Source organism: Pseudorasbora parva, chromosome 12 (genome assembly GCF_024679245.1).
Source record: "Pseudorasbora parva isolate DD20220531a chromosome 12, ASM2467924v1, whole genome shotgun sequence".
NCBI lineage: Eukaryota > Metazoa > Chordata > Actinopteri > Cypriniformes > Gobionidae > Pseudorasbora > Pseudorasbora parva.
Genome location: NC_090183.1, coordinates 15,385,950 through 15,401,680, shown reverse-complemented (window position 1 = coordinate 15,401,680; position 15,731 = coordinate 15,385,950). Strand labels below are relative to the sequence as shown.

The window sequence follows — 15,731 nt, the reverse complement described above, 5'->3', positions numbered from 1 at the left end:
AATATATGCATGGCCTGATCTAAACATTCTTTTACTCACAAAGTCTGGATTAGGGAAATATACGTTTACTGAATCGTTACATACGAGCATGTATCGTCAAGTACTTGGTGCATGCATTTGATTTCATGGCTTAGTGGTGTCTATGTATTTATAGTTCCTGATAAAGTGTCCAACCCATTTCAATCACCCCATTACCCTTCCACAGGGGAGTAATCCAATAAAGAGGAGCACAGGAGTCGCTCCTCCATCTCTCTCTTTCAAGAAGCAAAGACGCACAGCACATCACGGCACAGGACAGGCAAGTTGGGCATCAAGAAAATTATTCTCTTCTCTTCTCTTCTCTTCTCTCTTCTCTTCTCTTCTCTTCTCTTCTCTTCTCTTCTCTTCTCTTCTCTTCTCTTCTCTTCTCTTCTCTTCTCTTCTCTTCTCTTCTTCTCTTCTCTTCTCTTCTCTTCTCTTCTCTTCTCTTCTCTTCTCTTCTCTTCTCTTCTCTTCTCTTCTCTTCTCTTCTCTTCTCTTCTCTTCTTATAAGCATCTAATAAACTGCAATTTTTCAATCCTCACTGAAACTTTAGATTTTTGTCCTCCAGAAAACATTTCATTTTATCGTTATCAATCGATTTACTGTTTTTCATAAATTCTGCAAATGCATAGCTGTTTCGCATTCTCCATTTTCTTTCTATTGTCTATCCTGTCTATGCTGAGCAATTTTGATTGTAATGTAAATACATTTCGGACTATCCTTGTACAGATGGTTTAGTTTCAGGCATGATGCTTCTGAGCCAAATTCTTTTCACTAAACCACATTTTAAAAGCTCAAGGTGGTTTATTTATTAAATTAAAACACAGTACGGATGGAATATGTGCTTCAGACTAAGGATTTACAATGGAAAGTAGACTGCATTTGAAAACTACCATGATTACTGATATGTAAGAGCATTTGTGGACATGCCAAGATGAGTCAGTCTGTATTTTTAAATAGATGTGGTTTCAGTAAATCTTCTGGGTTTGAGATTTATACCTGGAATAGTGCTATAGTACTGGCATTAAATGTTTTGCTCTGTTTTTTGGATTCATTGTTGGTATGGGGATAAGTAAATGTGTCAGGCATCTCCACAGCCACCTGTCAGTCCTTCATCTTATGGCTGAAAGGTTCCAGAAACAGAGGCCCTCTTGTCTTTAATTAGTTGCACGTTTCACTGCATCATTTATGGGTTAATTGTAAATGTGTGGGTTGGTTTAGAGCTTCATTGAGGTAATTCACATGACTCATTACAGTAATTCACATGACTCAAAAGATTCTCCAGCAGAGCTCCTACTTGCCTCAGTCTTATTTAATCCCTGGGTACTGTATGTGTATGTCTGTCTTTTGAGACTGAGGGCACTGAGGGTGATATGTCTCTTTACTGATAGTAGGGGACACACTAGGGACAGCTGGAACCACTGAGACTTCTCTTGATCTGATGCCCAGCGTTGGTGCCAGCGTGCCAGGCTGAGGACAGATCAAAGAATCCATTCAGAAACAACAGTGTGATCTGACAAGTGTTCACAGGGCAGATTTAGCTGACTCCACTACCTCTGGAGACATCCAGAACATAAAGGAATCTATGAAGTTATAATGAAGGTCACAAACACAAAATTATATCATGACCTCAATTTTGTGGCTATAGCTCAGAGTTTATTTTGAGGGTCTCCTTCAGACATTCTGTTAATATAAATAATGTTGCACCTACTTGTCAACTAACACTAATTAGAGTATTAGGACCAGATTTACTAAACAGGGCAAATCAGCATGGGAGCGTAATTCCAAAAAGCGCAGATGGGAGTGGAAAGTTTTGCACGTGATCTATGACGGCACGCAAATTAAATAACAGACACAGCCGTTTCCATAATAACTAACGCAATTACACAATGACCCATTTCCATAATGACTAGGGTAATCTACCAAGAGCTGTGCAAATTAGCATCTGGTTTAAGACATGTTTTTGGGGGGCGTTAAATAATGGCACAAATATCAGGAAATTGACTAGCGCAAATCTTAGTAAATCCCATTGCAAGATTTACTTAAATACTATCCTGACATAAACGTTGAGTCTGATAGGGAAACTCCTACAAATGCATACGCAATAAGGTCATTTGGAAACTACTTATTAAACTACTTATGGAACTTAGTATGGAACTACTTATAGTCAACAGAATGTCTAAAGGGAATTATTACAATAAAAACTAACGATTTCAAGAGGGGCTCCGCACCTTCGGTGCTTGGCCCCTAATAAAAACTGCTGGCTTTGCAACAAATAAGACTAGAGCTACCACCCTTGCTTCATAGCAAGACAATAGGTTGCTTTGGAAATATTTTCCATATAATAGGTGTATTTTGCAACAATAACCCAACAACTGTATACAACTCCATCAACCTCTACTCTAGTAAATGGACTAGTAAACACCTTTACTAGTACATGCTTTGTTAACTAATTAGTAATTACTCACCCTCATGTCATAAAAGTTCAACACCCGTAAGACCATTCATCTTCGGAACACAAATGAAGATATTTTTGTTGAAATTTGATGGCTCACAAAGGTCGCCATTGGCCACAGTGCCATTTCCTCTCTCAAGACCCATAGAAGGAACTAAAGACATCTTTACAAATTCCATCTCACTACAGTGGTTCGAAAAATTTCAAAAGCTTTGTTTTGAAATCAGCCATCAAGTCGTTATTTCGTTTTTTTGCACACAAAAACTATTCTTGTCGCTTCATGAAATTATTGTAGAACCATTTGATGGACTTTTAACAACGTCTTTAGTGCATTTTATGGATCTTGAGAGAGACATTGGTTTCAATGAAGGCCTTGCTGAGCCATCGGATTTCAACAAAAATATCTTCATTTGTGTTCTGAAGATGAATGGAGGTCTTACGGGTGTGGAACGAAATCAGGGTGAGTGTAATTATTAATGACATAATTTTCATTTTTGGGTGAACTAACCCTTAAAGAGCTCGAAGACTGTGCTAAAATGACATGTTTGCTTCAGCAAATGCATTTTATTTTATGCATTTTATTGCGATAAATCTCATGAAAACAAATCTAATGAACAAAATGTATTGAAGGAGGCTGGGGCCACATTTAGAGAATGTCATAACTCGACTGTGAGATCTTTGCACTAAAGCCACCCAGAATACCTTAGCAACCACGCAACAACGCTCAAAATTATGAGCTGGTTCAAGATTTTTTGATTGTGTGGATTCGTTCCAGCTCTCATATCTGAGGACCCATTTGACCTATTCCATTCGTAGGCGATATTTTAATGAAAATGTGAACTTGGTAAACAAATAATTGTTTTAACTTTGGTAAAAAATATAACCTAAATGCAAAGGTGATCATGGTTGATACTGCATAGTTAAGAAGCCTGTAGTGCAGTTTATGAAATGTACTGACTCAGACAAGCTTTACAGATACTTTTGTTTTGTTAGAATGAGACTCTGAGACAATAAGCCACAGGATTGGTGTGGAGCTCAGAGCGGGTAAGCTTTTGAGTGCACAGATGCTAGTCTGGACACAGTTCTGAGGGATAACGCAGGGATATTTGCGGGGCTTTTCTGAGGAAGACACAACAGCTGGGACTAATACATTGGCACGCCTTCCACTCTTGCTTTAGAAAGTTTGCGTCATATAGTTAGCCTTTATCTAGAAGAGGTTAAGCGTTGGTATTATAGGCCTACTAGTTAAGTTTCATGCCTGAAATGTCTCCAAGGAACAGCATTTTCAGTGACCCCCTCAACCTGTCTGCACAATTTAAAACATGTTTATCTTTTAGGAACTGTTTAAACCCAAGATGGCGGAGCGTTATGACTGCCACTACTGCAAGGAGTCTCTGTTTGGGAAGAAGTATGTTCTGCGTGATGACAATCCGTACTGTGTAAAGTGCTATGAGAGCCTGTACTCCAACACCTGTGAGGAGTGCAAGAAACCCATTGGCTGCAACAGCAGAGTATGTTAATCTTCACAGTCTCTACTTTACTAAATGTTTTTACTAAAAGACAAAATCCAAAGAAGTACACTTTAGCATACTTTAATTATTGCGAAAATAATTACGCTTTGAAATATTATATATTAAAGTGCGAAGGAAATTGAATGCTTTCAGACACATAATGGCGTGTTAATAACAATTAAATGAAAATGTATTAGCTATAGTTTACATTGTCTATACTGTATAGTGTGTCTTAGGAAACTGCAAAAAGTGTAAAAGTGTACTCTTTTTAAGTACACTTTTATTTCATTAATATTTTATCATCTGCAAGTACAGTTTATATATATATATATTCAGGAATATATTAGTTCAAGTACATGTGCACATTCAGTATAATTAAGTTCACTTCTTTGTAAGTGTGCTCCAACTTAAATAGCAGGAATTATTCAGAAATATGCAATTTTCTTACCATTAGAATGACAGTTGAAGCGGACTGTGCACCATATCAGAGCTCAGTATCCAGATCAACATGGTCTAAGCATTGACTATTTGAGCATTTGTATTTAGTAACACTGTACACAATGATTTGGAGCTCTGTGAGACCCTCTGAAAGCTGGGGGATCACCAGGAGAGTAGTGAGGAATAATGTGAATGCCAGCTCATGCGCTCTGTCTGGACTGAACCCAGCAGGAAATCAGTGCTGGGCAGTGTGTGCGAAACTGAACAAAGAGACCAGATGAGCTTTTGTGGAATTACCAGCTCTCATTCACCTTGGAGACAGAAACACAGACCTCTATTGCCATTCCAAAGGAATATTAAAACTTTTTATAACCATTACATTTTAGAATATAAATGCTGAAGATAAAGTACATGTCATTTCAATATGTCATTTTTTTGTTTATATAATCATTTAATAATAGTTACTTATAATATTTATTAATTAGAATTATTATAATGTATTAGTACAGCTTTAAACATAATGATATATATTAGTAAAAATTATTATTAATTAAGAATTAAAGGTAAACTATGTAAAGAAAAAAATCTAAAAACCACTAGGCCAGTGTTATATATTTTGTTCAGTTGAGTACTTACAATATGTTTCTAACTATTTGTAAATAGTGAGAAAAATTGCTATTTTAACCAAGGAATAATGTCAATGCATCATATCTGCGTTACTGTGTTATCGCTTTACTCTTACTGCAGTGTACAACAAATGTCTTAGCAGCAGCCGAGCGAACACACAGTGTTACATCATAATATCATTTTCAACACACTCAGATGTATCTAATATGATAAACAGAGCTGCATTACCTCATACTCATGACCGGAAAAGCGAAAATGGCGCTAGCGATTGTGTCCCGCCATAATAAAAGTCCCGCTGCTCGCGAGTCAGCGGCATTGCTGTGCTGCTTCAACATTCGGTCCTGCTTTGCTGAACACTACAGCAACGTTAATAATCGCATCCATGAACATGATTTCCTATCCCGGGTCCTATCCCGATTCTTTTCCACCGGCTGTGAGGTGAAGACCACATGTCCCAAGATTCTGCACTCAAACATTTGTACTTTTCGAAGAGTGAAAATTTGGGTGGCATGGACAACATTTTTTCCTCGGTTTCACAGACAAGCCTTTAACTGAAAGCAACTTGCACTGACGTGTCTTGAAATATGTCAGTGCCATTGTTGTTCTCAAGATACACGTCAGTAATGTTTTTTTTTTTGTAAGGAGCATTTATAAAAGTTACTTAAATGTGAATTGAACTGAGGCCTAATCATCGCGTAATCTAAGCCATGTCTGTGAAACAAGGCCTATAAGCGTGTGGAAGCCTTATGGGTTTGGAACAACATGAGGATGATAAAAATGTCATGTTTGGGTGAACTATCCCTTTAAACTCTATGCTACGGACTTGTGCTATATAGATAAATCGTACACCACATCATGCAGCTTGTTGAGGATAAGTGTGATCTTACATTTTTAAAGCAATTGAACTAAATATGTAGATCACAGATGATAAAACTGGTATAGCACAGTATGGCACTTTACTAAACTCCACAGAACACGATAAATACAGCATAGCAAAGCCCTAAAAACATTTTCTTGTTAGAAAAGAAGAAATAGCAATATATATATATATATATATATATATATATATATATATATATATATATATATATATATATATATATATATATATATATATATATATATATATATATATATATATATATATATATATATATATATATATATATAGTACAGGCCAAAAGTTTGGACACATTACTATTTGTAATGTTTTTCTGTAAGCCTGTATTTATTTGATCAAAAATGCAGAAACCTTTTTATTTAAATATTGTGATATATTATTACAATTTAAAATATTTGGTTTTCAATTTATTATAATTTAAATGATCATTTATTTCTGTGATGCAAAGCTAAATTTTTAAGGTTCGTTACTCCAGTCTTCAGTGTCACGTGATCCTTCAGAAATCATTCTAATATTCGGATTTATTATGTGTGCTGGAAACAGTTCTGCTGCCTAATATATTTGATGAATAAAAAGTTAAAAAGAACTGCATTTATTCAAAATAAAACATTTTCAAATAATATAAATCTCCTTTGCTATTAATTTTTATCCATTTAACACATCCTTGCCAAATAAAATGATTTATTTATTTAAAAAAAGAAAGAAAAATAAATTACTGACCCCGAATTACTGACCAGTAGTGTGGTCAGTTCTTTTTTTTACTTTTTATTCATCAAAGTATTATAAAAAAAATATCACAGGTTATGAAAAATATTAAGCAGCAGAACTGTTTCCAACTTTGAAAATGAATCATCATATTAGAATGATTTCTGAAGGATCATGTGACACCGAAGACTGGAGGAATGATACTGAAAAATTCAGCTTAGCATCACAGAAATAAATCATCATTTAAAGTATAATAAATTGCAGGCTTGATGAGCAGAACTTATTTCAAAAACATTATATATATATTATATATATATACATATATATATATATATATATATATATATATATATATAGAGAGAGAGAGAGAGAGAGAGAGAGAGAGAGAGAGAGAGAGAGAGAGAGAGAGAGAGAGAGAGAGAGAGAGACATGTGGTGCTCCTGTGAGTTTCTGTTAGTGTCACATAACATGGTCATTAGTCCTGATAAGGAGGTTGTCATCTGTTTTGAGGACAGGCCTGGGGTGGGGCCACATCTGTGTGGCATGTCCTTGGCCCATTTAGCCACCGCTCCCCCCTCTAGTAGCAGCCAATCAGCATGACCTCATAGCACCTTGGGCCAGCGATTTAACGAGCACATACTATCTCTCTCCAAATTGGTGGATAATTAAAGCAGTGGTGTCATGCACGCATCCCGGGGCGATGTGTGCTCACAGACCAGGACACTCTCACACCGATTGGCAGATCACACACTGCGTCTGGTCGCAGACACAAGCACCTGCGGCTATCATTGGAGAGTGACCCGCTGTGAAGCTGACATTGAGGATCCCTTTACCCTCCCCCACTCCCTAATTAGCTGTTCAAAGGCTGAAAAAGACCACTGAGGCCAAGCACATTCTCCCTTAACCCCAAGTTTAATGCATGTGAAACAATGGAGGTTCAAATTGTCCTTACCCGAATGCATTTGTCTTCAGGATCTGTCTTATAAGGACCGTCACTGGCATGATGACTGCTTCCACTGCTTCAAATGTCAACGTTCTCTGGTGGACAAGCCGTTCTCCACCAAGGACGAACAATTACTGTGTACTGAGTGTTATTCCAATGAGTATTCCTCTAAATGTTATGAGTGCAAGAAGACAATCATGCCAGGTAAGTGAAACATATGCTTGTCATGCTCTTCACACATGTTCTTAGTCCTTTAGAAACCTGAATGATGCTGACGGTATCTTATGACATTATTAATCATAATTAAATGTGACATATGAATAAGAGATAGCTGACCCAGAAATGAAAATTATGTGATCAGTTACTCACTCTCATGTTTCGAAACACACATACTTTTAATGAAATCTAAAGGATTTCTGTGCCTCCTTTGAAAGTCTATTCCACAAGATTTTTAAAAAGTTCATGAAGACGTAGTAAAAGTAATACACATTTCAGGTCGGTTTACAGTCTTTTGTAAAGACATGGTTGCTTAAGATTGCTTTTATTCGCATATAAACATTGAGCAACACTCGTACATTGAGCACATCAAATATGGTAAATGGAAGCTCAACCGTTGTGCTTGATGCTCAGAAACAATCCTCATTGGTTCTTGCGGAAGGTCAGATGTGTTTTCATGACACACATGAGCAAAACGTATTGGATTTTTTTTACAATGTCTTTATCAACTTTTTTAACCCTTAAATGCATGAATGTTTCGCCGATCATTATTACACATTCGGGTCTTTGGTGACCGGGATCTATATCTAACACGGATGGATAATATAACCTGTCCAGACCTACACTCTCAGAAAAAAAGGTACAGTGCTGTCAATGGGGTGGTACCCTAAGGTACAAAAGTGAAAAGGCACATCTTTGTACCTTACTTCCCCCTAAATGGTACAAATTAGTACCTTAAAAGGTACATATCAGTACTTTAAGAGTGCGTATTAGTACCTTAAAGGTATAGTACCTTTTCAGTTTTGTACCTTAGGGTACCGCCCCAGTGACAGCAATGTACCTTTTTTTCTGAGAGTGTACCTGTCGAGATAAAATAAAACTCTTCTGATGTCAATTGTGTTTGAATGACACACAAGAACGAAACTAATTGGATTTCTTTTGCAATGTCTTTATCAACTTTTTAAGAGTCCATTTTTTGGGAGGACATACATCTCTCTCATCGAAGATGAACAGAAGTCTTATGGGTTTGGAATGACATGAGGGAGATGGTGTTTTCCAGTAAACTCATGAAAATCAACACAAAGTTGTATTTACAAGTGGGAAACTGGATTTTCTTAAAACCCTTGGTATCGGTGTTGGGGGTCTGTCAGTGAGAAAACATTTTGAATGGATGCAGTGTCTGTATTAATTGTGAATTTGTTACAGTTGAGGATTTTCGTTGTTGTCGTTGTTTCTTTTAGAAGTTGCATGTACAAAATACCTGCTTAATTTTTTCAGCACCTTCATAAATTCAATAAAAAACATAAAAAGGCAAAAACACACAGATGCACATTCTTTATCTATCATTTTGTAGATTTCCCAACTCATAAATATGAACTTCCTCAACAGTACTTTTTGATGAGTTTCAATTTTGGGTGAACTAACCGTTTAATACATAGGCTAAAACCCATCCTCGTTATTATCCGACCAAGTCATGGCATATTTGTTTTTCTGTCTGCATTTTCCTCTGTCTCTCAGGCTCCAGGAAGATGGAGCATAAGGGGAACAGCTGGCACGAGACCTGCTTTGCCTGCCAGCGCTGTCAGCAGCCCATTGGAACCAAGAGCTTCATTCCTAAAGACAACAGCAACTATTGTGTGCCCTGCTACGAGAAGCAATTTGCACTGCAGTGTGTGCACTGCAAGAAGGTAAGAACAGCTGGAATGCAACATTTGGCTTTGAATATGGGAAAAGTACTAAATGATATCACACCTTTCTTGTTTCCTCTCAGCCAATCACCACTGGGGGTGTGACCTACCATGACCAGCCATGGCATAAGGACTGCTTCCTGTGTACTGGCTGTAAGCAGCAGCTGTCTGGCCAACGCTTCACCTCTCGTGATGACTTTCCCTATTGCCTCAACTGCTTCTGCAATCTGTATGCCAAGAAGTGTGCTGCCTGCACCACCCCTATTAGCGGTATGAGCCTCCAACACATTTAGCCTACATCTCCTTATGTCTGGAAGGTGTTTATCACAACCAAATGCAAATTTATAATCAGTTTAAACAACATTTGTACTGAAAGTCGCAATGAAACAAAATTAGTGTCATAAGTCAAAGTTGTCATTTAGCTACTGTACATCTGAACGAAACAGATTATCGAAAAGAAAAAAAAAATTGTAAAAAGGGGCAGTGCAGGGGCGTAGCCAGAATGTTTTTTTAGGGGTGGCCAGTTAGTAAGACCCAGTGATTTTATTGGGATGGCCAGTGCTGAGGTCTGTACGTGCGCTAATAATTTCTAAGTGTAGACATATGTTTATAAGATATTAATTGCATCCTCAGCTTCACTGATGAGTTGTGAGATTGCGTTCATTGAATGAGTGATAGCTTTTAGTGATTATAAAGTGAGCTCACGGGCTCTCTAGGCGACATAAACAATTATTAATAGGCCTATGATATATTCAGAATTTAAATAAAAGTTTTGTTTTCCATTCTTAGCAATATTTATGTATTTATGAATCGAGATCAGGCTCATATAAATGCATGGAAATGATTCCTGGGTACATGTCAATATCCCTAGATCACTGGAGATTTGTTTTTTTAAAGTATTTTTTTACTTGCGGTTCCCCAATAAAATCCGTTCACGTAGCAGCTCTTCTGCCACTCACGCTGAGGGAGCGTGTTCCGGCAGGAAAGGGATGTTGATAAACCCTCTATTGTAAGCTAACATTTGTTTTTGCTAAGGAAACATTCACAGTACCTCAACTTTAACAAACTTTCCCCAAAAGGTAGGAAAACCTAGGTAAATAACATTGACTTTACTAACTTGATCACCACATCCTCTTGCGTTGCTCACTTGGCTTGTGCTGAACTTGAAAAATTACCACTCGCATCTACCCTCGTACACACAGAGGTTTGTGCAGTGCATATGCGCAAACCACATTGCCTGCCAAATCACTTCATCAGAAACCCTGCCATTCAGCTTTTTTTTATTGGTTAAAGGGGAGGTGAAACACTCAGTTTCAGTCAATCTCATGTCAATCATGAGTACCTATAGAGTAGTATTTCATCCTTCATAGCTCCGAAAAGTCTTTAGTTTTATTATATTTATAAAAGAAATATGGGCTTTACCGAGTCTTTCCGGAAAAAAACGAGTGCCTGGAGGTGTAACGTGTGGATAGAGCTAAAGAATGACGAGCGCACACAAAGCGGTGACGTCCTCAAGCGTGGAGAAACCCATGGCTATCGATCTCAGCTAATAGATATATGATCCAGAATCATTCGGATGCTGAAATAAATTGAACAGGAGAAACAGCAGCAGCAGGACATCCGTCTCTGTGGTATGTACTGTATTTAGTGGCCTGTCAACATTTGTGTGTGTTTACTCGCAGTTTATGAGGACATGATTCGGTTTATGGACTATTGTATAACTATTGCTAAACCTTAGCAGTAGCAAGCAAAACGGTTTTGCACGTCAGACTAGTGTAACGTTATACATAGAACAACAATGGAGTCCGTTAGCGCATTTGAATGACGAAGCACACGATCGTGTCGTTTACTGATGTTTACTCACGTGACGATAGCCGACAGCATAGACATTTGAAGCAGTTTTACTCACCGGCTGCTTCCAAAGCAGGACCGAACCTTTATCGCTGGGACCGCTCCGTCAAAAACACACTTCTTTGGTATGATTTGGTGAAGTCCTGTGACAGCAGTGAACGGTGGAGATCCACTTTGCGACGCGACTGAAGCGATGTTGTGAAGCTTCCCATAATTTCTGCGTTCAAATCGGTTCAAATGCAGCGCTGCCTTCCCGGAATCCTGTGCTGAAGCGTTGAAGTTGCTTGATGTCACCCATAGGAATAAAGTGGAGCGCTGCACAGACTACAACGACATAAGTGTTCACGGACGAGTGGATCTGCACATGAGAGCAGTGTTTATAGGCGTGCATTTCCTTTCTTGCTCTAGTCACGCGCACCCTACCAGAAGAAGAGCCCGTACGGCCCATACAAGGACCTTCCGCTCTATTAACGTCAAGCCGAGCCATACTCGAAAAAAACTCTCCGAAACTTGTGAGAAACCGGAAGGAGTATTTTTAACACAGAAATACTCCATCAAACGTCCAACATTAGTTTTTTAAACTTTGTCTATGTTTAGGATGGGAATCCAAGTCTTCAACAGTGTAAAAAGCTCAGTATGCATGAAACAGCATTTCATCCCCCCTTTAAGGTTACAGTGATGGGTAGGTTTAGGGATCTGTGTTTGATCAGTACTGTGATTGACATGACCAATAAAATTGTAATAATCAGCTGTAGGGTGGAGTTACCACTGCACCGCTACTGTAACTCCAACCTGCCTTTGGCTTGGCTTGCTCAGTTGGGGACACTAATATTTCGATGTAAGTATTCAAAATTAATTTATTTGGTCTTAATTAATTGTTTAAACTGTAATACTGATCTGCCAACATTGTTGCTATATGATAAATTCAAATAAGCTAGCTGATAACATCACTGTTTTCTCCAGAACAACTGTACAGCCGAATCAAATTTTGTTGCAATATTTTAACACTGATTAACACTGTGAAGCTGCTTTGAAACAATCGTCATTGTAAAAGCACTATATAAATAATAAAGTTGACTTGACTGGCCTGGTGGTTTTTGGATATCCATAGTGCACCTTTAATTAATACATGTGCATAGATGAATATAGATAGTGTGAGTTTTATTTCATGCTGACTTTCATGTACACACAAAAATCACCTTATTAAAGGTGCAGTGTGTAGTATTTATAAGGATATATTGACAGAAATGTAATATAATATAGCCTACAGTGGTGTATTAAGACCTTACATAATGAACCGTTATGTTTTTATTACCTTGAATGTGCCCTTTTTATCTACATATGTTGCAGGTTCTTACAGTGAAGTCGCCATTTTGCACTGTCATGTTTCTATAGTAGCCCTAAACGGACAAACTTAATTACAGAGCGAAAGTCACTCTTCAGACGACTCCATCTTTGTCCTGTTTCTGTAGCTTCTCTATGTGCGCTGAAAGGGAGGGGTGAGCTGTGGGCGGTTGCAATTCACAACCTCACTGCTAGATGTCGCTAAAATGTACACAGTGCAGCTTTAAATGAACAGTTTACTCAAAAGTAAAATGCATTATTTTCTAGTTGTTTCAATTCCATAAGAATTAAATAAGATAAATAGATAAGATAGATAAGATAATTCCATAAGATAAATAGATAAGAGATAAAAAAAATAGATATTGGCAGAATATCTTGGCCACTTTTTTCAGTAAAAGTGAATCAGGATTTATATATGTCTGTTGTGATTTTTGTCACTTTTGACAGTCCCTAATTGATTATATTAAAAAAAAAGCTTCCAAACAAATTTATTAAAAAAAAAAATAGCACCTTTAAATACGAAGGGGAAAAAAGAGCGTCATACAGGTTTGGAATGACCTTTCTGACTTCAGGACCTGTATGAGTCTCCCAGCAATCTTCCTGTCCACACTTTAGCAAATAATAGCCATATTTCCCATGACAATATTGCTAGTGATCAGGAGCATTTTTTTTATTAGTTACTGTCATATCCTTTGCAGGTCTGGGAGGAAGCAAATACATCTCGTTTGAAGAGAGACAATGGCACAATGACTGCTTCAACTGCAAGAAGTGTTTGGTGTCTCTGGTGGGCCGTGGCTTCCTGACGGAGAGAGATGACATCCTGTGTCCTGACTGTGGCAAAGACATCTGATCACACAGCATAGCACTGCAATTCCTAACATTTTATTCTTTTATCAAAGTTAAATATCAATAAAAGCTTTTATCATAGCTAATATATTTGTCTAATAAAAGTTGTCTTTAGATAATTAACTTTAAAGGGGCCTATGTGTGCCGAGGCCTATTATATAATATTGTGTCATGTTCTTGTGGTCAGGGTTTAACATTTTGCCAACCAAAAGAAACATTATGCAGTGCAAATTGTTGAATGTCTTTGTTTAAGAAATAAGGCACACAAGTGCTATTGCCTAATTTACCTTGTTTGTGACTAACATTTGTGTTTGACTCATCAAGCACTTTTTGTAATTTTAGTCTGTGTAACGAATTTGCTCTAGATTGTAATAAACTTCTTAAAAAGGCATTTATGCAAGCCTCAGTCAGTGCTTACAAGAGATGACTATAAAAGAAATGACTGACATTTAACGCATTTACTCTAAATATGCCTCAGCTGTTCTTTCAGTGAAACAAACCTAAAACATGACCCAAAGGTCTTATTCATCATGCATCTGTCTCTGTAGCTTTTATTAAAAGCAATGCAAGTTTATTCAAATCTATTCTTATCAAGGGTTCAATTTATTATATGGAATAAAATTTCATAGATCATCTCCAGTCTGAACACAATGAATAGGGCAACAAAGAAGTGTAAAAAAACATGGGCATGGTGTCACACAATAAAGGTTTTTAAATGAATGAATGAATGAATGAATGAATGAATGAATGAATGAATGAATAGAAGTAAAGCAAGATCATGGATATCGTCAGACTGACCTATGGCTCCACCTTGTGGTGAATATATACTATTACATTTTCATCAGTTTTGTGCAGAAACACAACTCTCTCTCTCTCTCTCTCTCTCTCTCTCTCTCTCTCTCTCTCTCTCTCTCTCTCTCTCTCTCTCTCTCTCTCTCTCTCTCTCTCTCTCTCTCTCTATATATATATATATATATATATATATATATATACAGCTATTTTGCAAGGTCTTCCACTTAGAAATCATGGAGGGGTCAGAAATTGTCCTTGTAGGTGCATGTCCACTGTGAGAGACATAATCAAAAATAATGATAAAAAAATACAGAAATCACTACGTATGATTTTTTAAAAACTATTTATTTGTATGATACAGCTGCAAATATGTATTTGAACACCTGAGAAAATCAATGTTAATATTTGGTAAAGTAGCCTTTGTTTGCAATTACAGAGGTCAAATGTTTCCTGTAGGGAAATTTCAGGGATTTTGGCCCACTCCTCCACACAGATCTTCTCTAGATCAGTCAGGTTTCGGGCCTGTCCCTGAAAAACACGAAGTTTGAGCTCCCTCCAAAGATTCTCTATTGGGTTTAGGTCTGGAGACTGGCTTGGCCACACCAGAACCTTGATATGCTTCTTAAAGAGACACTCCGAGACAGGTGTCTTTATGCAGCTAACGACCTCAAACAGGTGCATCTAAATAACTGTGCCAAATTTTAACATTTTAAATTTTAAAAGCGGACTAACAGGTATTTGAGGGTCAGAATTCTAGGTGTTCAAATACTTATTTGCAGCTGTATCATATAAATAAATATATATATATATTTTAGATTATGTCTCTCACAGTGGACATAATTTCCATGATTTCCAAGTGGGAGAACTTGCAAAATAGCAGGGTGTTTAAATACTTTTTTTCTCACTGTATACTTTCACCTAAAGGATTATTAGGAACACCTGTTCAATTTCTCATTAATACAATTATCTAATCAAACAATAATCACATGGCAGTTGCTTCAATGCATTTAGGGGTGTGGTCCTGGTCAATACAAACTTCTGAACTCCAAACAGAATGGGAAAGAAAGGTGATTTAAGCTATTTTGAGGATGGCATGGTTGTTGGTGCCAGATGGGCCGGTCTGAGTATTTCACAATCTGCTCAGTTACTTGGATTTTCATGCACAACCATTTCTAGGGTTTACAAAGAATGGTGTAAAAAAGGGAAAAACTTCCAGTATGTGGCAGTCCTGTGGGCAAAAATGCTTTGTTGATGCTAGAGGCAAAGAATGGGCCGACTGATTCAAGCTGATAGAAGAGCAACTTTGACTGAAATAACCACTCATTACAACCGAGGTATGCAGCAAAGCATTTGTGAAGCCACAACACGCACAACCTTGAGGCGGATGGGCTA

General features: G+C 37.4%; 1 protein-coding gene across 1 annotated transcript; it reads left to right on the top strand.

Moving 5' to 3' along the window:
• The first annotated feature begins 210 nt into the window (after positions 1-210).
• fhl2b (four and a half LIM domains 2b) lies at positions 211-13,901 on the top strand. The gene is made up of 6 exons (XM_067458342.1): positions 211-298; positions 3,815-3,988; positions 7,632-7,806; positions 9,337-9,506; positions 9,590-9,776; positions 13,400-13,901. Exons 2-6 carry the CDS (start codon positions 3,833-3,835, stop codon positions 13,549-13,551), a joined length of 840 nt encoding a protein of 279 aa, XP_067314443.1. The 5' UTR covers positions 211-298; positions 3,815-3,832; the 3' UTR covers positions 13,552-13,901.
• The last annotated feature ends 1,830 nt before the right edge of the window (positions 13,902-15,731 follow it).

What these genes read in the sequence shown, in the direction of transcription:
- fhl2b (XM_067458342.1), top strand. Translation starts at nt 3,833, where the DNA reads ATGGCGGAGCGTTATGACTGCCACTACTGCAAGGAGTCTCTGTTTGGG. An exon ending in CCATTGGCTGCAACAGCAGA is followed by an intron (nt 3,989 to 7,631) that starts GTATGTTAATCT and finishes ATTTGTCTTCAG; the next exon opens with GATCTGTCTTATAAGGACCG. An exon ending in CTGCACCACCCCTATTAGCG is followed by an intron (nt 9,777 to 13,399) that starts GTATGAGCCTCC and finishes TATCCTTTGCAG; the next exon opens with GTCTGGGAGGAAGCAAATAC.